At 45.6% G+C, this 26,099-nt stretch overlaps 1 protein-coding gene across 1 annotated transcript in view; it reads right to left on the bottom strand.

The window, feature by feature from the left end:
* Nucleotides 1-11,393: 11,393 nt before the first annotated feature.
* SCAMP2 (secretory carrier membrane protein 2) overlaps nucleotides 11,394-26,099 on the bottom strand; it is a 298,231-nt gene continuing 283,525 nt past the window's right edge. The window contains exon 9 of the mRNA XM_078685125.1: nucleotides 11,394-17,851. Within this exon, the coding sequence (XP_078541251.1) occupies nucleotides 17,705-17,851 (147 nt within the window). The 3' untranslated portion in view covers nucleotides 11,394-17,704. The remainder of the gene's footprint in view (nucleotides 17,852-26,099) is intronic.

The following is a 26,099-nucleotide window of genomic DNA, read 5'->3' as shown; positions in this document are numbered from 1 at the left end:
AGCTTGCAGTTTTGCTTGCACGTCTACACAGTAGTGTTTAATGAAAGTGTGTATGGTGGACCATGTGGCTGCCTTACAGATGTCTTCGAGAGGAATATTTCCTAGCAAAGCCATGGATGCCCCCATTTTCCGTGTAGAGTGCGCTCTAGGGGGGACGGTTAAAGTGCGTTTAGCTTTTAGATAACATATTTGAATGCATTTAACTATCCATCTGGCTATTCCTGACTTTGAAATAGGATTTCCTTTGTGCTGTGGTGCAAAAGCAACAAACAGTTGCTTTTTTTCCTAAAGAATTTAGTTCTGTCCACATAGTATAGTAGAGCTCTCCAAACGTCTAGTGTGTGCAGGGCTCTTTCAGATACTGTTTGTGGATTCTGAAAGAATACTGGCAGTTCTATTACTTGATTAATATGGAAGTTGGATACGACTTTAGGCATGAATTTAGGGTTTGTTCGAAGAACTACCCTGTTAGCATGTACCTGCATGAAGGGTTCTTGAATTGTCAGTGCTTGCAATTCGCTCACTCTTCTGAGTGAGGTGATGTCAACTAAGAATGCGACCTTCCACGTTAGGAATTGCAATTCGCTTGAGTGTAGAGGTTCGAAAGGAGGTCCCATGAGTCTGGTAAGCACTATATTTAGATTCCAGACTGGGGAAGGAGGGTGTCTTGGAGGGATCACTCTCTTTAAGCCCTCCATAAATGCTTTAATTGCTGGTATCCTGAACAGCGAAAGGTGTTGCCTGTTCTGAAGGTATGCTGCTATAGCAGCGCGGTGTAGTCGAATGGAAGAGTATGCTAAGTTACATCTTTGTAAGTGCAGCAGGTAGCATATAATGTTCTGAATGGAAGCGTCTAATGGGTTGATTTGGTTATTGTTGCAGTAAATAACAAATCTTTTGCATTTTGCTGCATAGCACGCTCGTGTGGTTGGTTTCCTTGCCTCCCTAATGATGTTCATGCAGTCTGGGGGCAAGTTAAGGTAACCGAACTCTAAGACCTCAGGAGCCAGATCGCTTGGTTAATTTGGTTGGGATCTGGGAGTCTTATTTCTCCATGGTTCTGAGTTAGAAGATGTAGAGCAAGGCATAGTTTTTGATGAGGAACTACTGAAAGTTCTAGGAACGTTGTGTACCATGGTTGTCTCGCCCATGTGGGAGCAACCAGGATCAGGGTAAGTGAGTGTTGTCGCAGTTTGCGTGCCACCAGCGGGATCAACAGTGCTGGGGGAAAAGCATACGCAAATCTGCCTGACCAGTACATCCATATCGCATTGCCCAGTGACAACGGATGTGGGAATCTGGCGGCAAAGTACTGGCATTTGGAGTTTTCTTTTGTGGCAAAGAGGTCTACCTCTGTGTGACCCCATTACTCGAAGAATGGTTGGAGAACCAGGGGGCGAATCTCCCATTCGTGTATTTGTTGGCTGTGCCTGCTGAGCAGGTCGGCAATCTGATTGTCCTTCCCTGGGAGGTGTTCTGCTAGGAGAAAGATGTTCTTTTGAATTGCCCACCTCCATATGCTCTGCGCCAGATGGGACAGCTGTGGAGAGTGGGTCCCCCCTGTTTTTGGATATAGTACATTGCGGTCATGTTGTCCGTCCGTATTTACACCGTCTACTTGTACAGGTATTTTTGAAAGGCTTTTAGGGCTAGGAAGATCGCTAGCAACTCCAGTTGATTGATATGGAGCCTTTTTTGCTTGTTTGTCCAGAGCCCTTGTACTGTGTACTGAAGGAGATGGGCTCCCCAGCCTGTCAGTGATGCGTCTGCTGTTAGTACTAGTTGTGGAACCGGCTCTTGGAACAGTCGCCCTTGTAAAAGGTTTTGTGGGTTCCACCACTGCAGAGATTTGTGTGTGCGACTGTCCACCAACACTTAGGGCCAGATGTAGCAATATCAGAAATACCGACTCTTAATTACCGAATTTTAGCGATTCGGTAATTAAGAGTAGGTATTTCTAATGTAGGTACCAATTCGGTAAATTTTACCGAATCGGTAAAATTCGGTATTTACCGATTCGGTAAATACCGAATTGGTATTTAATATTGAATCCTATGGGCTTCAAGGCACATAGGATTCAATATCAAATACAGATTCGGTATTTACCGAATCGGTAAATACCGAATTTTGCTAGGGTGCAGGGGGTGACACCCTCTGGCACCCCTGTTTTAGGCTTGATGTGCATGTACACCTGAATCGGTATTTTACCATGCAATTGTATTGCATGGTAAAATACCGATTTTCAAAGCCCTGTGTCAATGTTAAAATTTGCACCTACATACCAAACATGCATGTTCGGTAATTTTAACGACCGGTATATTTACTGATTCGGTAAAATATACAGAATCGGTAATTTTACAGATTCTGTAAAATATACATATATAATCCGGTATATTTACCGATTCGGTAAAATTACCGAAATTGCATGTTTTTTATCCCCCTACATCTCCATGGCCATTTACCGGTCGGTAACGGCCGAATTCGGCCGTTACCGGCCGGTAAATGGCCAAAATCTCCCACCTACATCTGGCCCTAGGTCTTTTAGGTGTCCACGAGCCTGGTTCCATTGCCGTGCTAGGCATTCCTGTAACAGGCGCATTTGAAGTCTGGCATGGGGGACAATGAATATGCAGGAGGCCATCGTGCCTATGAGCTGCATGAAAACTTGGGCTGGCAGGGAGTGATGTGGCAGGAATTTGCGGATGAGTATCTGCATGCTCGCTATCCACGCTGTGTTTGGGTACGCCTTTGCCACTGAGGTGTTTATAGTGGCTCCTAGGTATTGCTGTATGTGGGAAGGTTGCAGATGCGATTTTGTGTAGTTGATTGAAAAGCCTAGGCTGTGTAGCAACTGGATAGTGTGGGACGTGTGTGCTGCACACTCTTGGTACGATTTTGCTTGTATTAGCCAATCGTCCAGATAAGGGTACACATGGACATGTTGCCTCCTGAGATGCCCTGCTACTTTCGCTAAGCATTTTGTAAAGACTCTTGGAGCCGTGGTAACCCCGAAGGGCAAAACCTTGAATTGGTAGTGCTGCCCTTCTATGGTGAACCAGAGGTATTTTCTGTGGGCTGGATGGACGGGTATGTGGAAGTAGGCGTCCTTGAGGTCCAGTGTTGCTAGGAAGTCTCCTTGTTGTAGCAACGGGAGCACTTGCTGTAGTGTGATCATATGGAAGTGCTCCGACAGTATGTTGCTGGAGGAAAGAGACTGGCTCTATGGCCCCCTTTTCCAGCATGCTTTTCACCTCTTGTTGAAGTAGGGTGATGTGTTCTATGGACATAGGACGATGTCTGGGTGGTATGTTTGGTGGCGTAGAAGTCAGTTCTAGGCAGTAACCAGACTAGATAATTTCTCTTACCCACCTGTCCATGGTGATTGTGTGCCAGACAGGTAGGAACTGTTGTAGTCTGCCTCCGACTGGTGTTAAGTGTTCCGGAGGCAGCGTAATGAAGTCACTGTTTTGTGGTGGCGGAGGTTCTGGTGTTATTGCCTCCCCGCCCTCTTCCCTTAGGATTGTTACCTCTGTAACCACCTCTGTTGGTGTTCTTTATGAAGGAACCTTGTGTGTTACTCTTGTAGGAGGTAGATGTTTGTGAAGCATTGCCTCGTGTGTTTGCTCTGTATGAGGAGCGCCGAAAGGAGCCCCTGTGTTGCAAAAATTGCAATGCACCCATGGATTTTGCTGTTTCTGTGTCCTTTTTCATTTTGTCTAAGATAGTGTCGACCGCAGGACCAAATAAAAAATCTGGGTTAACGGGTTGATTGAGAATGGTGGACTGCACCTCATTCTTAAAACCTGAAACCCGCAGCCATGAATGTCTGCGGAGGAGGACACTAGTATTAATGGATCTAGCTGCGGTGTCTGCAGCGTCAAGCGCACATTTAATGGAGGCATTGGAGATGAACTTGCCCTCCTGAATAAGATCATTTGCTTGCGCTTTAAACGGCTCAGGCAAATGTTGCATAAGGCTCTCGAGCTGATCGTAATGTGCCCTATCGTAACGAGCTAGTAGTGCCTGAGTGTTAGCAATTCTCCAAGAATTGGATGCTTGTGCCGCTACCCTTTTGCCCGATGCCTCTAGGATTTTGGACTCCTTATCAGGGGGAGGTGCTTCTCCAGTAGTCTGAGAGTTGGCTCTTTTTCGTGCGTTAGCAACCACTAGGGAGTCCAGTGGCAGCTGGCCCTTGATATAAGTGGGGTCTGTAGGAGCCGGTCAATACTTTTTTTCTATTCTGGGACTGATTACCCGTGCCCTGGCTGCGTCTTTGAATATGTCAGGGGCATGCTTTAGATCTCCCTTCAACATTGGGAGGGTTTTGACACTCCTTTCTGGAGTAGTGAAAGTGTCAAAGAGGAAGTCCTCCTCTACCGGGTCAGTGTGCATGTCCACGTTGTGGAATTGCACTGCCCTGTCTATGAGTTGGTTAAATACTACTGTGTCATCAGTGGGTGATGGTTTAGTAGGATAAGTGGGCACATCAGGGATAGGATGTGTATCATAAGGATCTGTTGGCTCCTCCCAAGGATCCTCTTGATCTGGGTCTTGAGGAAAGTCGTATAGGGGCTGTGGTTCATACCCTGTGCCCCCCTCATCGTCATCGTGGTTAGAAGGTGAGGTAGGTGCACGTGGCGTCGAGGGCATAATAGGTTGGAAAGGGAGGGAGGGTCTAGTAGGAGAAGTGCCAAAGTCCTTTTTCTTCAGAGGGATAGGTGAATCAGGTGCAAAATCCAAAGGTCTCTTTTTCCTATGCAGGATGGTAACTTTACCAGTGTCTGGGTTAATGTAAATCTTTGCCTGGTCCTCGGATGGATCTGGGTGTTATAGTTCTTCCTCTACAGTCCTGGGTTTCGGCTTGGACCTTTTTGGGTCGACAGAGGCAGGTTTGTCGACAACCTTTGGTGTTTTGCCCGATTTTTTCGGCTCGGGCCCTGATTTAGGCTCGACTTGTTGTTTCGGGTCGACGGGAGCTTTCGGGTCGACACGTTATTTGGGCTCCGTAGGCTTCTTTGAACGAGTGTCTTTTACCGGATCGATGTTCTTTTTGGGATCGACCGGTGTCTTTGGAGCGGTTGTCTTCGGTCGACCGGTTTGTCCGGCTTCGATGGTTTCGGTACGGCACCGGATGCCGGGTCGACGGGTTTTGGAACCGCAGGCTTGGTCGGGACGGCGACCTTCCTCGGTTCGGCGCTCTTCGGCTGCGCTCCCTTGCTCGGCTCAACCAACTTTTTGGGGTCGACCGCTTTTGGCTGAGCGGCCTTTGCGGGGTCGACAGTCTTTTTCGGCTCGACGCTCTTCGGCTGTACGGCCTTTTTTGGAACGACGCCCTTTGGGTCGGTGACCTTTTTTGGCTCTGGAACCTTCTTTGGGGCAACGTTACTAGGACCTGGGGTGTCTGAAGGTTTCGTTTTCGGAGCCGAGCCGGAAGGCGGGGCTGTCGAAAGTCTTTTATGATCTTGGTTAAGGCCTGTTGGCGATGCCTTGACCGGAGCCTTTGGTGACGGGTCAATAGGTGTCGGGGGCACTGTACTCACGATTTGGCCCGACGGGAGTTCGTCGTCGGAGTAGTCCTCGACTGTGACAATATCTAGGTCCGAGTCTTGAGCATCCGGTAGGTCCTGTTCATCATCGAAGATGTTGTCGGGTTCCGGTGCCTGTCGCTGCATTTCTTGCCTAGCGGCCCGTCGGCTCCATATGGTTTTTTTCGACCGGAACTGGGCGCAGGCCTGGCAGGTTTCTTCCCTATGGTCTGGAGAAAGGCACTTGTTGCATACAGAGTGTTTATCAGTATGGGGGAACTTTGAGTTGCATTGTGGGCACCTTTTGAAGGGGCTTCTTTCCATCGACGGTCGGCTCACGTGGCGTCGAAAAGGCCCAACGGCCCGCGTCGATGACCGATTCGAGATGGAAGGTTGGATCGAGTAGAGAGGTATGGAACGAGAACAATACCGCCGAAATCGAAGGCCTTTTGGCCTTTAGAGAAGTTTAGTTTCGATTCAGAGTTGGAGAGAAGGAGTTTGCATCTGAACCCAATGGCGGAAAAAACCAATCTGAGCATGGAAAGGATGCCCATGCGCACTGTAGTCCAGGGGAGGAGTCACCTATCTCGTGATACTTCGAAGACTCTTCCAGGACAACAAAGTGCAATCATCCAAGCCCAACACTAGGCGGCGATCTATGCAGAGATATGAATTCAGCAGCCCACATGCCTCGAACATATAGGTTCCACTTTCACTTGGGACACCATGCACAGGATTTAAAATAATGTGAATACGCATTTATATAAACATCTTGACTTCATGAAAAATTTGTGATACATGTTTTTTCTCTTTCTGACATCTCATTGCCTTAGATTATTGTAATTGTGCTGTTTATAATGGTTTATTACATGTTGATTAGCCACAGGAACCATTGTTCCCCTGCTAAGCTATAATTACCCTGGTTCCATGTGAGTAGGGTAGCCCTTGTGTCCTTATACATCACACTCAGTTTAAGGCACATCTACAGATATGCAAACTATCTCCCTTGCGTGCCTGCAGCAACTTGAAGGCGTTTTGCACTCGCTGGTGGTAGGCTGAGCATAGCCAAAAAGCAGAGCTCAGAAGGACTGTTTCTAGAACTATGGAGAGGAAAACCTCTTTGGCTGCATAAAGTATCTACAGGAATACTACTGTCTTTGTCAGACTTGATTGCAGAGACTGGTCATTTTTTTGCAGACCAGTTTCTCGCCATAAAATGCTGCTTGTTCAGTAGAAACGGGAGAAGTTTAGTTGTTTTTTCCCCACTGTTCCTAGTCATACCTGGGGCACCTCTTTAAGGGTGAGGAATACTGTACTAGGGATGTTCCTCCTCATGGCTTCCATCTTCCTATTCTCGTTCTCATAAGGCATTGACACAACAGACAAAGTTCACCTAACATTTCCAGGCAGCTGCAGCCGTGACAGTCCTCGAAAAGCAGGAGCAGCATCGGGTGTCCATGTGTCTTGTTGCAAAGGATGGTAGTGAGGGACCGCAGGTTCTTTATGAGGACCTTGCCTTTCTTTGAGATGTTGTCTAGAAGGCGGAGACATCAATATCTTCTACATTCCTCTGCTTTCCTGTACGAATAGGCCAAATTCAGAAGATACTTCATCCATTAGGGCTATGAAGAAGCCAGTATCCTCAGAGGCTAAAAAGGTTTGATATGAATGATTTGGAATGTCTTTGGACGAGATGCATTGATCTGATGCTTCCGTCTCAGAATACAAGGGCAGGCCTTCATACTGGTCTGACTCCTCTGCATCATCACCTCATACCACGTCTAGCCCTCAAGAGTTACACTGTCCACATAATCCTCAGATGGGCAAGTTTCCAGTAAGGGGTGATCCACAACCTATTTGAACTCCTGAGCTTTTATTTTTAGTTATTTGTTTTAAAGGTTTTCTATAGTGCTGGCTAGACCCAGAGGTATCAGAGCGCTTTACAGGAATGTGAGGAGATACAGTATACAAGAACACATAATAATAAACATTGCACAAAAAGTCAATATAGCCAAGAAAGCATACAAAGAATAGTAAGAATGGTATTTACAAGGAAGATCCAGATTAGTTAACTTGAGAAGTTCAAACTAAGTTTGGGGTAGGTGGGAGGGGGTGAGAGGGAGACAGGGAGAATAGGGAAATACGGGGATAGAGAATCAGTGGGAAGTAGTGTGTGTGGTAAGAGGTTGTATGTGGATACAGAGAACAGGGAGGGTGGTTGGGTGGGGAAAGAGTAGCGAGTGGGTGGGGCCATGGAAGGAGAGGGTGGGGTGGATAGATGTGGAAGAGAAATAGTGGGGACCCTGGCGGGGGTGTGGAGCATGAGAACAGAATCCGAAGTAGGAAAAATTATGGATCCCAGTATTTGCGGAGGAGGTATGTTTTGAGTTCTTTTTTTAAATTGGAGTAGGGGTTGCAGTGTAGGTCTTTAGGCAGAGAATTCAAGATGGTGGGAGCGTTTCCGGAGAAGAAGCGAATGTGTGTGCCTTTCTTCTTTAACGGGGGGGGGGGGGATCAGAATCCGGGCGTTGGTTTTCCTCGTCGTTCGGGCGCAGCCTGCATTGTGCAGTGTGTCAGAGAGGTAGCGTGGAGTATTTTAGTGAAGGGCTTTGTGTGTGATACAAGCAATCTAATAGGAGGATCTGCCTTCGATGGGGAGCCATTTGAGGGTTCTCAAGAGGGAGGGGGGGATGTGGTCGAAGCGTTTGTAGCCCGAGATGAGTCTAGCAGCTAGGTTGAGCACCAATTTGAGTGGAGTAAGGTGAATATTTGGAGTCCCGGAAAGGATAGCATTGCCATAGTCTATTCTCTACAAGACCAGTGATTGGACAATGGTTTTGAAGTCTTCAGCCGGGATGAAGGGTTTAATTTTCTAGAGAAGACAGAGAATGAAGAGAGCTCCTTTTGCTGATGATTTTATATGTGGGTTGAGGGCAGGGTTATTATCAATGGGGATGCCAAGAGATTTAACTGAGTTAGAAGTGGTGAGAGAGCAGTTGAGAGCATTAAGATCGGAGATCCAGTCTTGTATGGGGAGTGGGTTGTTTTTAGGCAAGAAGAAATTGATTTCATTTTTTTTAGGGTTAAGTTTGAGATGGTTGTGATGGAACCAGGATTGTATCTTGGTCAGTGTGTCATTAAGGTGGACGATATCAGAGTGTGATTTGATCTTATAGTAAAGTAAGTAAGTATTGTCGGCATAGAGGTGGTAATTGATTTCTGCACGTTTGAGGATTAGTGTGAGGGGTTCCATGAAGAGGTTAAAGAGAGCAGGAGAGAGGATGGAGCCATGGGGGACACCAAGAGAGATCGGAGTAGGGTTGGAGAGGCAGTTCTCAATTTTGATTTGTTGGGTTCTGTGTTGGAGAAAAGAGGAGAACCGGTTGAGGACAAGGGCATTGAGTCCAAAGCGGATTTTGAGGGTGTTTAGTAAGGCAGTGTGGTTGACAGTATCAAAGGCAGCGGATAGGTCCAGGAGAATGAGCAGGCATGACTCACCTTTGTCAAGAGAGTGATGTATGTTGTCAACTATGTTGAGCATGGCAGATTCTGTGCTGCAACCTTTTCTGAATCCAGATTGCATTGAGTCAAAGAGGTCAAAAGTGTTGATGTGATTATCTAATTGCAACAGGGCGCATTTTTTCAAGGGCTTTGGACAGAAGAGGGAGGTTGGAGATGGGGCGGAGGTTGTTTGGATCATTGGGATCAGCTTTAGGATTTTTGGGAATGGGTGTGATTTGCGCAGTTGGAGAGAAACAGGAACAAACCAAGAGGCCAGGGAGGAGTAAATAACTGTGGTCCAAAAAGGGGCAATGATATGTTTGAGTTCTTGGACGAGGTTAGGGGGCATGGGGCCTTTGGTGTGGGAGGATGGTTTCAGCTTACCGATGATGTTATAGACTTTATGTTCAGTCACAGGGATAAAGTTCTGCCAGGAGGCATTGTTTTTAAGTTGCCGGGGGAGAGAAGGGTTGGGTTCCGGAGGGAGATAGGCAGGAACAGGGCGGTGATTTGGGTGGGGCGGGGAAACTGGGGTAAAGTTGGAGAGGGGAGAGGGTGAGGGTTTAAGATGAAGGATTGGTAAATTTTGGTGACTTTGTCAGAGAAGGACTTAGCAATAGTTTCACATTTCTCCTTAGTGGCAGTTATCTTTTGCGGGCGGAGGATGTTTTGTTTTTGACGATGCTGAAAAGTTCTCTAGCTTTATTCTTGGCCCTATCAAGCTGTGTTCGGAAGAAGGCAGATTTTTTGTTGAGGATGTGTTTCTTGTAATTGGACCCAGCAGAACAGAGGAGGGCTAGATGAGAGGGGGACAGGTGTTGCCTCCATGTTCTTTCAGATTGTCTAAGAGAGCGCCTTTCCTTGTTGAGATCAGCGTTGAACCAGGATTTGGAGGGAATGTTTCTTTGGGTTTTAACTCCTGAGCTTCCAGGGAACTCTTCTTGTACCTTGTACAACTTGTGGAGCTGTTTCAATGGCCTTACTACCCCCTCAAACAGCCTCACCTCCTCTAGAAAATGAGGTCTTTCCCTTGTGATGGCGATCTCTATAATGATCCTTCTCCTTCAGTTTGTCCAGTTCCAGTAGAAGGGGTCTCTGCCTTCTCAGCCCACTACCCTCCTTTACGACTCTCCACATAATCCAGACTGCTAGCACAACCTTTTCAGTTACCCACATCTGCGCAGACACCACTGAGGCTGATGTCAGAGTGTAACTCAATGCATAGCAGAGGCCGTAGGAGGCACATGCATCACCATCGTAGGAGCATACGTCATCACTGGCATAGATGATTTCAACACTGGTGAGCATGGAAGGTAGGCCCCTCAAGGTGTCAATGATGGCATCAAGGGGAAACTCATGGCAATTGTGTTAGTTGAACACAAGAATGATCTCTGCAGCCAGAGCAGTACTCTAAGTAGAGGCAATACCAGTGGTAGTCTAAGGCTAGAACGACGGCTACACTATAAAAAAAACAACTCAGCATTCCGCCCATATTGTGGTTTGGGAATCTGGAGCCTTAGATAAGTGGACTGTCTTGGAAGTTGCTTGGGGAATTTACCTGGAATTCTCAGACTCCTCCTCTAGTTTAATGGACATCAACCTAATCGCAGTGTCTTTGTCCGAATGGAAAAAGACTACCAGATATCACATTAATCGATTTCCTGGTGTAGATACAAGAAGCAGACAATCCTAATGGAGTCATCCTCAAAGATGTTCCTCTTGCCACATCTGGCATCAGATTTACCTTTTTGACCTACATTAGAAGAGATATATTTAACATGGTGAAATAAGCACTTTGGTTTTAAGCACCCTGCAGGCTTAAGACCATGCACTAGCAAGTGTGGAAAGAATCTGGCACAGGGAGGGCAAAGACAAGAATTGCTGCAGGACAGGAAGGCAATGGTAAAAGTGAGCACAACTGGCTGTAGGATAGAGCCCCTCTGCTGGTCTTTTGTTAAAAGGCACAAGATGTTCCATTATTATATTTCCCGGAAGATTCACAGCTTGAATCTTCTAGTAAAAATATTACAACATAGCATGTGAATCTATATAAGATACAATACTTGAGTGCACTAATGTGATGCTAGCAGGCACAGCATAGGCATCACCAGATCGCTGGTGTTTAATCATGTGAACACTGCATTTACTCACTACTGTATCCATTCCAGACAGTTGCTTCTATGTTGAAGGTGGATTGGCAGAGCAGGTAAAGGGCAGTCAACAGTGCATGTACAGCTGGGGATAATACGAGTCAGTATTGAGGTCCTACAGCAGAGCGGTGTGATGCATAGCTGACTTCATTTACCTCCAGATGGCTAACAAAGAGGGCTCGAACTCAAACAAAAAACGCTGCAACAAATACACCAATTCATTTTCCACAGATTGTCTTTATTATAGAAGCACAAAAGTTTCGAGAACATATACATTTTTTACATGTAAAGATATGAAAATTACATCGTAAAGCAACACTTTTAAATCTGTTTTTTATAGCCCTGTCCGGTGTCATTTCCAGAATGATGGATGTGGAGATGCCCAGAAAATATTGTTAATTGCAGCACTCCAAACTATGGTCAAGCCCCAGAGAACTGAGCGATGCTGGAGGAAGCCAGGAATAAGAGTGACGTCACTTGTAATGACTGAATACTTTCCTTGGTCAAGAAAAGAGAACATTGTCTAGGAACAACTTGCTGTGCTCCGCAAGTGCCTGCTGGCACCTAGGTAAACAATATTACCCCATGCCAACTGTATACTTCAGAACCACATAAAAGATGGCAATGGCCAGCTCCCATAAAAAACAGATACTGCGCATTGTGCGTTAGGTTATTACATCCTAGCAAAATGTGGGCACTCTTATTGGCTGTTCTAAAATCTGCATAATGCTTTTCCCCCCAAAAAAACACAGTATTAGGTATCATGAGGGGTCATTTGTTCTTGTTTAGCCCATAACCTATTTAAAGATTTTTATGTGAGTATATTCGTGGCCTCACTGTTGCCGCACGTATCCACCTGGAGCTGTAGAGGTCCTCACACTCTTACCCAGATGCAAGGAAAGTTGGGACAGTTGCTTACAGTAAAAATCACTTACAGGGGTCAGTACTTTCATGAACTTGCCCAGCTCCAATAATAGTGGCTGAAAGCCAATTTAACTCCTTGTGCTGATAGCAAAGAGACGCCAACGTTTACATTGAGCATGGACAGCTCGTGGCTTCAACCAAGCCACACACTGATATTGATGGATTTGATAGCTTTGGTTGTTGGCTACCCTAATCTCACTCGAAGGCCCATTACCTCTTAGCAATGCTTCAACTGGGTGCTACTCGAGGAAAACGGCCTCTGAAAAAGTATCACTCACAAACCCGGACACAAACCAATCTGCTCTTTTGGATATTAGTGTTACTTCTGTAAATGTATTATTATTCAGTAACCCGTGTAAAACGGTGAAACAATGGGATGGGGGGGTCGGACCAATAAGTACTTAATGCCTATTCGTTATTAATTTGTTTTTATAATAGTGATCACAGAACTGTCAATCAAGTGGTTACATAGTTTATTACACATTACAATTTGAGTAGTCAACACCATAATCATGGCCTTGAGTTTAAAGAGGGCATTGGGAAGCAGTGGTAGGGCATTGAGGTTGTCTCAGGTCACATGCGCTCCCTGCAGCGAATCACTTCACATCATCAAGTGAATACTTTTTCTCTTTATTTGATCGGATCTACATAGTTGCATCATTAGAGGGAAGAAGGAAGAGACGTGTTGTGGACAAATCAGATACCATGCGCTGTCACTGGAACAATTATTCAAAGTAGAGCTTTCTAAAATTGGGCCACACAATGTTGGTCCCATGACTGTTGCTTGATGCCAGACACACAGTACAAACATCAGTTTCAAAAAGAAAATCGCCTAGAACGCCCATGAAAAAGTAAATCACCAACTCAGTACCAAAGACAAATATGCGAAGGCAAGAAACATGAAAAATGCAATGTTCCTTGTACTGTGCCCGCCCTAGAGGTCACAGATCAAACAAAAGATGTGTAATGACTTACTGTGAAAGGATAATGATGAAGTAGTTGAGGGTAGACAATTTATGCTCGCAAAAGCCCCATCATATAAACTACTACTGTAGACAAAGTAAAAGGTCACAAACATAGTCACCTCTGCGATCTATGCTTCAAAGAGAAAGAACGTAAACAGTAACTGAATAAATACATCATAAGTCGCCAGGCACCCGAAAGGAATATATGAAGCCATACTCGGCCTTCATAAATTCAGTCCATTGAGCCCAAGTGCAAAGGTGGGATTCATGTTAAAATCTCGCTCTCCCAATTGAAACAAAATGATTTGGAGTATGAAAGTAACCGGGAGAGGCTATTTCAACTAGGTGGAGATGGCGAGGGTGAGAGACAGGACAGCGAGGGCAAGGAAATCTATTTCAAAATGTAGGAAGATGCAACGGGGAAGCAAACCAAGAGTAAAGAGCCATGATTCAACGTTGAAGAAAGAGATGGAAATCTAGGATTATCATCAACTGCCCCTTCTGCTTGAACAATTCTTGTTTTGGCCCTATGTTCTTGTTCTACATAAATGAAAGTACATGCGATCTTTTAGGATTTAACATCAATAGAAGAATGAAGAAGACACATCCACCAACAACTTATTTCAATTAGCAAACAAGAGAAGCATTAATACCGAAGCATTCAGGTGGCAGTGTTGCGAATGGGAAGTCTTGTGCACACATCAGGGGTTTCGACAGTTCAAATAGGAGCAAAAAATTAAATAGCATGGGGGAAGTAAACTATGCAGTTAGGCCTGGTGACAAGGAGAAAAAAGTGACAGGAATATTGCAATGGAAATGGTTTTCAGACACTGGTACGACTGGTGGAGGACAAAACAATGAAGGATTAATAGACAAAGTAACCTGGCAAAATTCAAATAAAATGAAAAACTCATGATAAGTTCATTTTAATGGCTTTCTGAAAGGAATGTAAATGGCGCCCACACTCCTTGCGTTCCTAAAATGAGCCTCCACTGACGTCGTGACAACAGAAAGCATCCCAGAGCTCTAACGCCTGAAGAAAGTAAACTATAGCAAAGCCTACCATAATTTTGCTCTGCTTCAAGCCAACTGAAACATGTGAAGAGTTACAGTATATTTTCCACAGCCTTTTATTAGTCCTTGTATCCGCAGGTACCTGCCTAGTTGCCACAGGCCAGCCAGGGGTTTTATCCAAAACCACTTTGCAGGTAGGGTTTTGAGTGGACACTAAAGTGTAAATTGGACACTAAAGCGTAAATTGCACACTGCAATATAATGCAGTGTAAACACCAGTTCTGGCTGAAGGTTTTGCACGACATGGGACAACTTGATAGTTTTACTCTTGAAACTCCCAAAATAAGGTTATTCAGGTCTGTAAAATACAAGCCAGATTTTCAGTATTAAATTTAGAGACAGGGAATATAAACAGAATGTATTTACATAATCTGTGCTTATGCTACAAATCTGGCAAGGATCTTCCTGTGCTCATCCTACATTGGACATGCCTGCACCAAAACAAACTAACATACATCCAGGTTCCCACGCCCCGCAAAAACAGCCCTACTGCAATGTAAACTAGCAAACAATTAGCGTAAGCGCAGTGTGGGTGAAATGTTTAAGCAGTAGTCCAATTTGGAGTACCGAGGAAGGCCAGAATAAAAAATGGAACAGTAACTATGAGCCACATATAGAGCAGGAAATGGATCTATGGATACATGTTTTCTGGATGACTCAAACTTTCAATTATCTGTTGAATTCTTTTAACTTGGAACAATCGAACAAAGGGAAGTAGATATAAACATCATCTACATACGCTGTTGCACACAAGACCAACAGTGAAGCAATGAAATTATACAAATTAGCATTTTTTTCAGAGGAACTGTGCAGCACAGGCAGGACTATACAAGCAATGCTACCCCGAGGGTCGCTGTATCCAAGTGGCACATTCATATTAAAGATAGCTGCCTCATTGTTTTGTACTTTGGGGAGCCCACCTGCTCAGCATCACCAGTGCAAAATTCTTGCAGAAACAATTTGTTTGAGGCCTCAAGATATATAATTCAAGGATAGTCAGTCTTCCAAATACTGCACTAATGTTTGTTAAAAAAGACTTCAGGACTATCAGGCAACTTGGTCTGCTGTAGCCATTTTACCTACAAGACTCCCGCAGGCATGATTTTTAAGACACCTCAGGTGAGCTCCTTCATATTAAGGAGAAGTGCTTAGAAACCTGGGAGGGGTTCACATTTTACCACAGAGCTTCACAAGGCAACTCTGAGACTACTTGCGGAACCAGGAACAAGTCAGGTTTGTAACTGTTTTAGCATTATTCTCCCTCCCACTCGTAATGTACAAAGGCAGAAGCTTAACCGCACTTTCCCGCCGAAAGCGATTTCTGCTCCAGTATAGCTCGGTTTGTCAATGCAGGCATCCCTTTAAAGGGTTCAGATCCAATAGCCTCTCCCCGCAGTTCCCAGAGCTGCATCCGGCAGACTCTCCAGTCAAAAAAGCCATGCCAATGATTTCAAAGAAGGTGCCTTCTCCACCCTTATCTATCTCCTCTGAATTTTTTACTCGAAGTATAGGGATACGGTATTAGATGTGCTATGGAACTGTACTGCCGATGAATCTAGATTGCACCGAAATGTCAAGTGCCAAGAACTGAGCAAGCCCCATGAGCTCATATAACCTATCCACAGGTCATTTAACTGTGGCCTCTCAGGCTACAGGCAATGGAAGGTCAAGGTCATGTAGACAAACATATTTTGATCATACTGACGAGACCACAAATGGGGTTGAAACCTGACACACAGAGATTTCTGAGCCGCACTGTTTCCAAAGCAGTCTTCTTCGTTGGCATCACAGTAGGGACCAGAACACCTGAAGCAACCTCTTACCAGGCTGAAGGAGAACAACATAGTTGAAAGAAAGAAAACTGCAGGAGAGTTTCCCATCCCGAAGCTGTGGAGGTACCAAAGGGACAACAAAAAAGAAATCAGGATTGTTTCTACTGCTCTAAATAAAACTTGTAGTTTAAAACATTATGTCTGTGTTTCTAAACAGATGTAACTTTAATACTGCAAACAAACGGATATAAACTGAAACAGTTGGAAGAGATGTTCTTGTTCTACATAAATGACAGTCCATGCAATCTTTAGGATTTGACATCAACAGAAGATCGACACTATGGCGGTTTTTAAGAAACATCCCCAGACAAGCATTGCCTCCACGTTGTCCCTTCTCTATCTCCGCTAACCTTTATTAACACCAGGAATGTCATCTACTCCCCATGTTAGCAGCAGAAATATCATGACCACTTGCAGCATTAGTACTATGAAATGAATGGTAAAAGTTTCTGTCTTTGCCAGGGCAACTATAAACAGTTTCTGTAGTTCTTGTGAATGCGACTACCTCAGCCTTACCAGTTCTGGCTTGGGTGATTACAGCAAGCCTCCCTACCACTGATGAGACTGACCACACACATCCCCACAAGTTACTGAGGGGATTACCACAATCTTCCCCAGCAGGTTCGGGCAAGGATATCACAGCTAGCTCTACCAGCTACAGTGACCACTCAGAGCTTCATCCATTCCACTTCAGGTTGGATGCTAACATGCGGCTCCATCATTCCAGACCAAAGACAACACAGCCCCACCACTCCTGGTAAGGAGCCTTAGGCGGTCCCAACGGAAGGTGACTACACATTGTTCAAGTGCATTATTACAAGGGCCAGGCAAAGGCAGGAATGCCCGCCCTGGCTAGAGTGGCCACAGCCTCGTCAGCCCTGCCAGGAAGCAGCCCGCAGGTTGCACTGCGCGTGGAGACTCCCTCCACACATCATCATATGTGCTTTTGCAATCAAAACACAGTTGTATGGAGGAATAAACTAAACGGGCAGTGAACCACAGTGCACTTTGAAAGGTTTGAGTGATGCTAACAGTACTTTGAATGTTCCTCCAAGTGAGAGCACGGAGCTGATAATCCATTACGAAGGTTTGTCGGCTAACACATTTAGGGCAACATCCCATTGATGAAAGCATGTGCCTAGATAACTTCACAGATGAAACGGCCCAGAAAGCTATCGGCCCAAGACAATGGGTAATCTGATCCCCCAAAGGAATGAGGAACTGCGCATGCACGGCAACATAGTACCAAACAAAGCAATCATAAGTCCAACTGTTCATTTTTTTCAGTGGCCACATTAGAATGAATTCCATCCAAGAACAAATTAACCACGAGAGAGAAAACAAAATATTAATGTGTCAATATATGGAAAAATATAAAATCATGGAAAGCCCAAAACAGATAAGAAAAGAGGTTTGTGATTCAGATTCCTGCTTCTCCAGCTAGGGGGGAGGATAGATGTTCCAGCAAGGATACATTTACCCTCTCTCCTTGTGTATATATATATATGTATATATATATATATATAGATATGTGTTTCTGTGTAAATCAAGTTCTTTTGGAATAGCTTCCATTTTGCTGGTAGGCAAGGTAATGTCCGCAATGATGCAGGTATATCGAGATGACACCGAAAAGGCCAAGTCCTTGTTCACTTCGTAGCCACAGAAAGTGCATCTTCTTTAAAACCCAGGGGGCGGGGGACACCGATTGGAGAATATGACAAGAAGAGAGGCAATCAATTAGGCTGGAAGGCATTCCTTGCTGCGGCAGATGCGGCTCCAGATGCTGCATTTTGGACGGTTCTGTTGGAGAAAACGCCTTGTGAGAATTCAGCCTGAGCTTGCTGGAAACTGGCCCCTGTGCGGCGGTACATGGAATGGACCTATTGAGACAAAGACAAGGAATGTTATCGACAAATGACTAGGGGTTCATTTTGATGCAACTCTGTAAAATAGGGCTCAACTTTGCAATAAGGCTGCAACACCAATACATGCTTTGATTGTAAAGTGATCATTTGCAATGCTATGTGAAACCTATTCTTTATTTGAAAAATAAAGTGTTTAAAAAAATAAATTAAAAAAAGGCTGCAATACCACTAGCAGCCTCTGTCAAAGATGAGCAGTATAAAAGGATCACTTACAGGTAACTCATTCCCTATTGCATATCTTTCATATTATAAACTAGTGGGGCCACAACCGCTAACAAGCAGGGGCACAACAATGTTTTGACAGCTCTGAGCCTACTGAACTGCAACTCAACATTCCTGCAGTAGATTTACCTACATCTGTCACTCCTCAATTCTTACATATAGGGACTCATTATACCTCAACCAAAGCGCAGCCAATGTTGACATTGTTGTTAACCAGAGATAGACTAGAGTTACAGACAAGAATATTCTCTTCAAACCAACACCCCCCTCCCCTCAGTGAGTTTTTGTTCCAAACTGACATCCAAAGATACGTTTAGAGAAATCATTATAGAGAGGACCTCCAATTCTTCTTGGTCGGAACATCCTTTTGGATGCCGCAAATGTTCAAATACTGCCTTCATTTCAAAGGAGTGATCACCATCATCCTTTGGGAACGATCTGACTTGTACCTAAAAGCAGTGAAAAATGTAACATCCTATCCAGTAAGCAATTGAAGCTAGAAATTCTGCATGGAGCAATCCAACCTAAGGCAATAGACAGCAAAGTCCCAAAGCTATACTCAATGATAAACTCAATGTAGAATCTAAGCTAACACAAAGAAGCATCCATTTCATTAGCCTCATGAAAACGCCTGCTGGAAAAATGGGAAAATTGTGGTATTTGGGTTCGGCATTTCTCAGGGAATCTTTTTCACGTGACATCCTGATCAATATGAAAATGGAATAAGATATTTAAAAGGTCTCAAACGGAGGAGGCAGAGGACATTCAGATTCCTGTGCAGCTGAGGGTGTATTATTGGAAGGAATAATATGCAACCGTCCACCAGAAGAGAGTCCGCACAGTAGTACCCAGTGAAAATGGGCTAATAGCGAGACTCAAACATTGTGAGGGATTATATTCCATTAGTTAAAAGGAAGAGGTTTTTTTTTTAGCAAAGATAAACTGATTCTTCTGAACAAACTTTCCCAGCATAAGTCCACATGGATGAAGGAGGTCTCAGGGCAGTAGATAAGCAACCATTGTCATATGAGGAGATGCCAGACAGAAGATCCACATCCAGTGACTGGGACGGCCAATGATCTAGCAAAGAGAGGCATTGTTCTACAGAGGGCGGTCACAAGAAAAAGATGGCAAATTACTGAGGAGGTGGGGTTTGGCAGCCAGAGTACTTCTTGTCAATAAAGAAGAAGAGGCACATTGAGCAACGGGTGCATAGACCCTCCTGGCTGGAACCCCAGGTGCTATAATAATAATAATAATTCATACTTGTAAAGCTCAAACATAACACCCCTTAAGTTTTCAAGGTGCTGCAGGCTGTCGGGGAGATTAGGTGAGTTATTGCCTAGAGTCACATGATGAGCTGAGCTGCCTACGGTGCCGGGGATCGAACCATGACCCCGCGCTCCGGAGTCAGTCACTGCCTGCTGGCACTTGGGGACCTCTTACCCTATTTGGCCACTAAATATGCATAGGCTGGTGGGTCCTGACCTTGGGGGCTTCTGCACATCTGCGATGTTTAATTCACATAGAGGGGCACCTCCACGGAAGCCTTCTGCAGAACCTAACACAGGGACCCTCATCCCAGTAGTCCCTCCACTCCTCCTAACCACCCGGTCTCCTAACTCGGCTGCACCACTTTACTTTACCTGTGCTACCTGCCTTTGACCACTCAGCAGGACTATGGCCACACATCTCTGCTTTAAACATGGAGGACATTGTCCGGTGGACTCCGAGCTAGATGAGGGGCCAGTGTACCTGCACTGGCGCCCCTGCCCACTGCTTGGCAGAACCAGATCGAATGAGTCTGCTGACCCTGGCACCTTCATGCCTTGGTGTACTGCTACTGCTTGGAAGTGGAGCGGATGATCAGCAAGCCCCTGCTGCAGTGGGATACTGTAGCTAACCTCTGAGCACTGGGACATCACAACTCTACTACCCACACTTTGACTACCTAACTATGTTTGTTAGACCGGTCAACCATGGGGTGGTATTCCCCTACATTTTTTGCCCTCTGTGCCTCCTACTAGACCTATATTTTTGCTGGACATTAGGACTCTGGGCCCCTTACCACTGCTAAACAGTGCTGAGTTGCAGGTGCTCTCTCTTTAAAATCATCGTGACCCTAGAGCAGTGGTCTTCAAACTTTTTGATGTCGAGACCCCCTTGTTAAACCGTTTTAGGCGCGAGAACCCCCTTTTGACAACATTTTCTCGTCATCAACATATATCGATAACTATAAATGCCCCTGCTATACCTGCCATCTTTGGGCATGTTTCTCCTGTTTTTTTCCTTTCTGACCTAGTTTTGACTCTGTTTTTGCTGATTCAGTGTCTCTGCACACTTCCTCATTGCAGTTCAGTAATAAAGTGAAGGTGCTCCTATTATAAATTGTATTATGGATTGGTGTTTCCATGATTGACTTACTGGTAAGTCCCTAGTAATGTGCACTGAGGGTGCCAGAACCTGTAAATCAAATGGTGCTGGTGGTGGTCCTGCAGTACTGATTGTGCCACTCACCCAAGCAGCCCTTAAAAGGGTTATCAGACCTGCCACTGCAGTGTCTGCATGAAGTTTGTAACTGCCATGTCGACCCCTAAGGTAGGCCCAAGGTACCCCTGTGGGCAGGGTGCTGTGTATGTTAGAGGTAAGACATGTACTGGTGTGTGTGACATGTTCTGGTAGTGAATTACAGTGGGTTTAATTTCTCACTATGAAAAGGCTATCTGTCCCATAGGATAGAATGGGAGTTTACTTATAACATTATATGAGCATATCCAAACCAAAGGTCATTGAGCGTCGGGGTGTAGCCAAAGGCGTAGCTAAAAACAAAGGGCTTTATTTATGAGGAATTGGCGAAGGACAGCGCTGCAAGTCTTCTTGCGGCGCTGCCTAATGCCAATGTGAAAGGGCAGGAATAAACTGTAATTATGAAATACGGTGCATTCCAGTTTTTTTCCCTTCACAAATTGCTGCCTAGCACTAGCGTATGCAGAATTGTTTTTGTATGGGAAGAGGCACCTTCCTTCACCAAAGCAATCCTGAGGGGCATTTTCCTATTTCTATGAGAGCTGCAGAATGCAGCACACATGGAAAGAGGTAAAAACGAGGCGAAACTAAAACATTTCTCCTCGTTACGCCTCCACTGGAGAGGCGTCTGTTTTTGGAGCTGCCCCAGGTTTACATGATTTTGTAAATAGAGGGCAGCATCAAAATCCATGGGCTTTGCCTGGGAACCCCACGCAAAGTCCATGGAATACCTCCTTGACGCAGAGTAAAGCAATGCAGTAACTTGCGCTGCTATGAAACATATATTAGTTAATGCACTGCAGAGGTCTGTGTGTAACCAGAGACCCAGAGAATTACATCTTGATTGGTGCAGTAGAGAATAGTGATGTGTATTTTTAGTGCTACAAAGTCACAGCCTGTGACAGAAAGCACTGTGAATATGCATGTCAATTTTTTATACTTGCATTACACATAGGATAAGATACAATGCTGCAAAACGTGTGAATAGTTTTACAGTAAAATGGTGCTTTCAAAATGTAGGTTTTAATAATACCAGACCATATGTAATGCAGTTTTCTTTTTCTTTACAGAACTGTCCCTTCAACACCTCTTTAGGGGCACAAAGGGCTGTGTAAATGCAGTTACAATTAAAAGAAAGAACTTCCCAGACCAGTAGCACTTCAACTCAAAAAAACACACATCACATCTTTGTCTTCACAAAGAGCCAGAACTGCTCCCAAGCATCCTTTACACTTGCAGATTACACGCGTATTTGCCTTTCATTCAGGCAAACAGCTGATAACTATCTCAATTAGCAGTCCCAGCACAGCAGACAGCTGTCTTTTTACAGGGACAAGTGAAGCTGGGGAATCTGCGACCCCCTTCCTAGGACTCCAGGAACCCCCTGGGGTGGCGCCCCACAGTTTGAAGACATCTGCCCTAGAGTATCAGCTACACGCCCTGCTACTGCAGTAGGGCCTACCCTTCATTTACATACTAGTAGTCTGCATGTTCTGGGACTTTTTTATACTGTAGCCTTTTGTCCCCGGTTTACAGACAGGTAGGAGAGGGAACACAAACACACTAAGAGGGGTAGAGAGGAACAATGACCTGGATAAAGCATGCAGGGACACATACAGTTTTGGTAAGTTTTTCCAGTGTCTTCCAACCCCTAGATCCTTCCAGAAGGTGCCACCCCTCCCGGTCACCTGACCTTACTTAGGGTATATTAGGAAGGGTCCTGACCACACATCCCTGTTACACTACTGGACCTGGGGTCTCTCTGCTGGAGTGAAGACTGCTGTGCTGAAAGGACTGCTACACTACTGAGGCTGACTGCTTCCAGGAACTGCTGCCCCATATTAGCTGAGCTGTTCCTGCCTGCCCGCTGAACTTGCTCTACCAGAGGGGAACCAGGAATACCATCATCAAAGTATCTCCAAGAAGAGGTTAACTAATCCCCTGTTCACTGTGGGGACTGTAAAAGCTGCAAGGACTGTCTATTACCCTGCCAGGTGGGGGATTCGACAGGATCACCAAGTTTATTTACCGCCTGAACTGCCTCTACAACGAAGCCCCTGAGATACTTTTGGGACACTAACGCTCCTCAAGTTTGCCTTTGCTTCGTGGGCACAGGGAACGGTCTCTACCCTGGACACCTGTCTCTTTCTAAGAAGGGCTCTATGCCCAAGATCGTCCCTCACGCGGTGTGCGCAAGGCTGTGCCCAGCTGGGGACTTCAATCTTTATTAACACTGCCGCCGAGATCACCGCTGCGGGCCGAGTGGAATCGCCACAAAACTCTGCTCCCAAAATCACTGCTACTGCTTCGGGCACCTGGACACGGTGTTATAGAGAGTGCTGTGACCTGAAGCTCTGTGTGCCGTGGAAACACCGCTGCCCCCCGGGACTCTGAGTGGGTAGTGAAGCGCGGAGGTAAAGCGGAACCGTGGCCGGGAGCACTGCGGAGGTAAGTGCTGTGCTGTAAAACCTCCCCGCCACGGACCCAGTGTTCAAGCCCGCGCAAATCTGTCTCCCCGTAATCACTGCTGCGGCCTAGGAGCTTCAGGACCACTAGGTGCGTCGCCCCCAGCGTCAGGGGGAAGCAGCACAGGGATTGGTTCCCCCTGGGGCGCTGCCCGGCAACGAGTGGCTCACCCCGGTAGCGAGGCTGAGTGGGAGTGCGGAAGGGCTGCCTCACTCGCACCGGTGCAGTGCCAGAGGACCGAGAAGAAGAGCTGCGAGGGCTGGCGGCTTTTCCCCAGGCAGCGTTGTTGCGAGGCAAGCACCCCTCAAGTGCACGGAGGAGCTTCTCGCCAGCGCCCGCTCACCCCAGACCCAGGTAATCACTTAGCGTGAGCGCTGAGCTGCTGGCTGTGAAGTACCTTGGGCGGCGGTATGTGGTTCGGGAATTGCCCAAATTAAAGAAGAAGACTACCGGGCCTGGGAGGATTTAAACGTGCAGTAACTATCACGGCATAGGAACGATCTGGCATCCCTAACCTCTAGACCTGGGCATTGTGGGCACAAGCCCGATTAAGACCTTTTCTTCTTTCTGGAAATCCCTAACTCCGTACCACGGACATGGGCTGGTGACTACTCATGACGATTCTGCCCTACTATATGTAACTTGGGAAAGACTGCGTCTACAGGCTCATTCTTTGTGACAATCTGCTAAGGACATTTCTCTTAATACCTTCCCCTGAGGAATTGTGAATCAATCATACCAAAAGATATTTGACTGACGCCTGTTAATTGCATATGGTGAATTCATACTATTTTGTGATCTTGCGTAAACTTTAGATAAAGATAACTTTATTTCATATAAAAACTGGTGTGGTGTCCTTTCATGAGTGCTTTTACTGTGTCGCTGTCGGTGTATGTTGCACAAGTACTTTACACAGGGCCTTTTAGAAACGCCTTCCTGCTTTGTGCCAAGCTACCCTGTCGGAAGCGGTGGTCCCTACTTGGACAAGGGTGCATACTCCTGCCAATTAGAGACCCCGGTTCTAACAATGTTTTACCAGAGAACCACAAAGATCCCAGCGCATTCATTGACTCCCCCTACTGATGCCGACCCTGCTGAATGCACAGATTGAGTCCCTCTTCAGAGGCCAGCTGTGCCAGAGTACAAACTGGATGTGATTCTGCAGGCCAGAGATCTCTCGCACCTCAGTGGAAGTGAAGTTTGACACAGTGGTCACGTATCTTGGTCTCCTGAGGGATGACAACATGACATTTTCCTGCAGGGTGACTGTAGCTGAGCGTACTCTGCAGAAGTTACGACTACAGGCAATGCAACAACAAGAGCAACTCAATGATGCCCTGGACTAGCTGCACTTCCTGGAGGGCAAGGCGGAGAACGATGAGGGGAGGGCTCACCGGAACAATTTCAGGATGGTGGGTTTTCCATGATGTTGTAAAAGGATCGGACATGGTAGACCTTTTGGAGATATGCCTCAGAACATTTGTACCTGTCCAGTTCTTCTCTGTTCCGGTTATAGGAACGTGCCCGGTGGATGCCGGCACAGAGGGCCATGCCAGGATCGCTTCCAAGGCCTTTGGTGGCTAGAATACTCCATAACAGGGACAGAGCTGCCATTTTCGGTGTTACTCACCAGGTGGCCCCATGGAGCCTAACAATCAGTAAGTACTGGTGTTTGCAGAATATACCCTGGCAGTGCAGCACCAAAAGGCCACTTTCTTAGGTGTCAAACGTAAGCTTTGTGAGCTGGGCCTGCAATATTTATTACTTTTCCCAACGATGCTTAAGAATATCCACAACCAGAAGATCAACTTCTTCTCTGACCCATCTTTGGCCTGGAACTGTGTCGTGTGCAGCACTTATGTGCATGCACACATGTGATCACGCGACTGATGTGTGCGCATCACGAGCGTGATCATGCATGCTGTGTGTTCTTTCAAGTAGCGTTGTGTTGCGATGAGCCTCATGGCTACATTCTTTCTCCATGGTATCCACAACCGTATTGTGATATGCGGTTGCGGTTTCATCGGGGACAAACCTGCGGCTAGAGGGCTCCTATATTTTTGAGCATTAAAACTTCTAAACATTACTTCCTGTGAGTCTCATCCTTCTCATGTAACATTTGGCCACGATCGGCAATAGCAGGTGCCCGCTGCACCTATCCCATTACTTCTCAAAATCATAAGGACCCCGCCAGCAATACAAAACTTGGATGCTGACTGAAGCGGAATCTACTCTACTCACAGTCTTTCACAAATCCCTTCCTGAGGATTTACAGACTGCATTCTGTACTGTTCCAGTGAGTTACCTCCAAGCTGTTTGTTTTCCTCGCTCCGGTTGAGCTTCCACAAGCTTGTTCTCGCTTCCCTCACAAGAGGTTAAGACGGGCTCAAGCACTCTGCCCTTTCACCCCAAGGCCAGCATTACGTGGCGGCCATCTTGGTTTGGACTAGAATTATATTTTATGGTGGCAATCTTAGTTTGTGCCTGTTTTTTTGTTTTTGGTAGCCATATTGGGTTGGGGCAAACTTTCAATTTCATGTCGATTTCCACCAATCTTATTTTGGAGTTGAATTATTTTTTGTCTTTGTCAAGATAAATATATTTTTTTTTTTAAAAAGGAGGCCTGAAAATAAATACTTTTGATAAATACCAGCATTTACCTGTTCTTAAAAGTCAAACGAGAGACTTGTTAAGAGAGTCCTGTCCAACTTTCAACAATTCGTTCAGATCCAATCATTTCTACAGAATCCTGGAAAACCTCTTCAACCATTGGACAAATGGCACAATTCTTTTGAAAACTTTCAGGTTGCAATTGACGCAGAGAAATTTAATGCGAAAAAGAAAAAGGCAATTCTTTACACCAATCTTTGTATTGAGGGCCAATAAGTTTTCGATAGCCTACCCCTCATAACGTCATCAAGACAGTGCGAGGGTTGGAATGAATGCTCAGAAGCCATAACCAGACGGAAGAATAAATTCACAGAACACT

Source organism: Lissotriton helveticus, chromosome 3_2, assembly GCF_964261635.1.
Source record: "Lissotriton helveticus chromosome 3_2, aLisHel1.1, whole genome shotgun sequence".
Taxonomy (NCBI): Eukaryota; Metazoa; Chordata; class Amphibia; order Caudata; family Salamandridae; genus Lissotriton; species Lissotriton helveticus.
The sequence above is the reverse complement of the archived record's forward strand: the minus strand, read 5'-3'. Positions and strand labels throughout refer to the sequence as shown.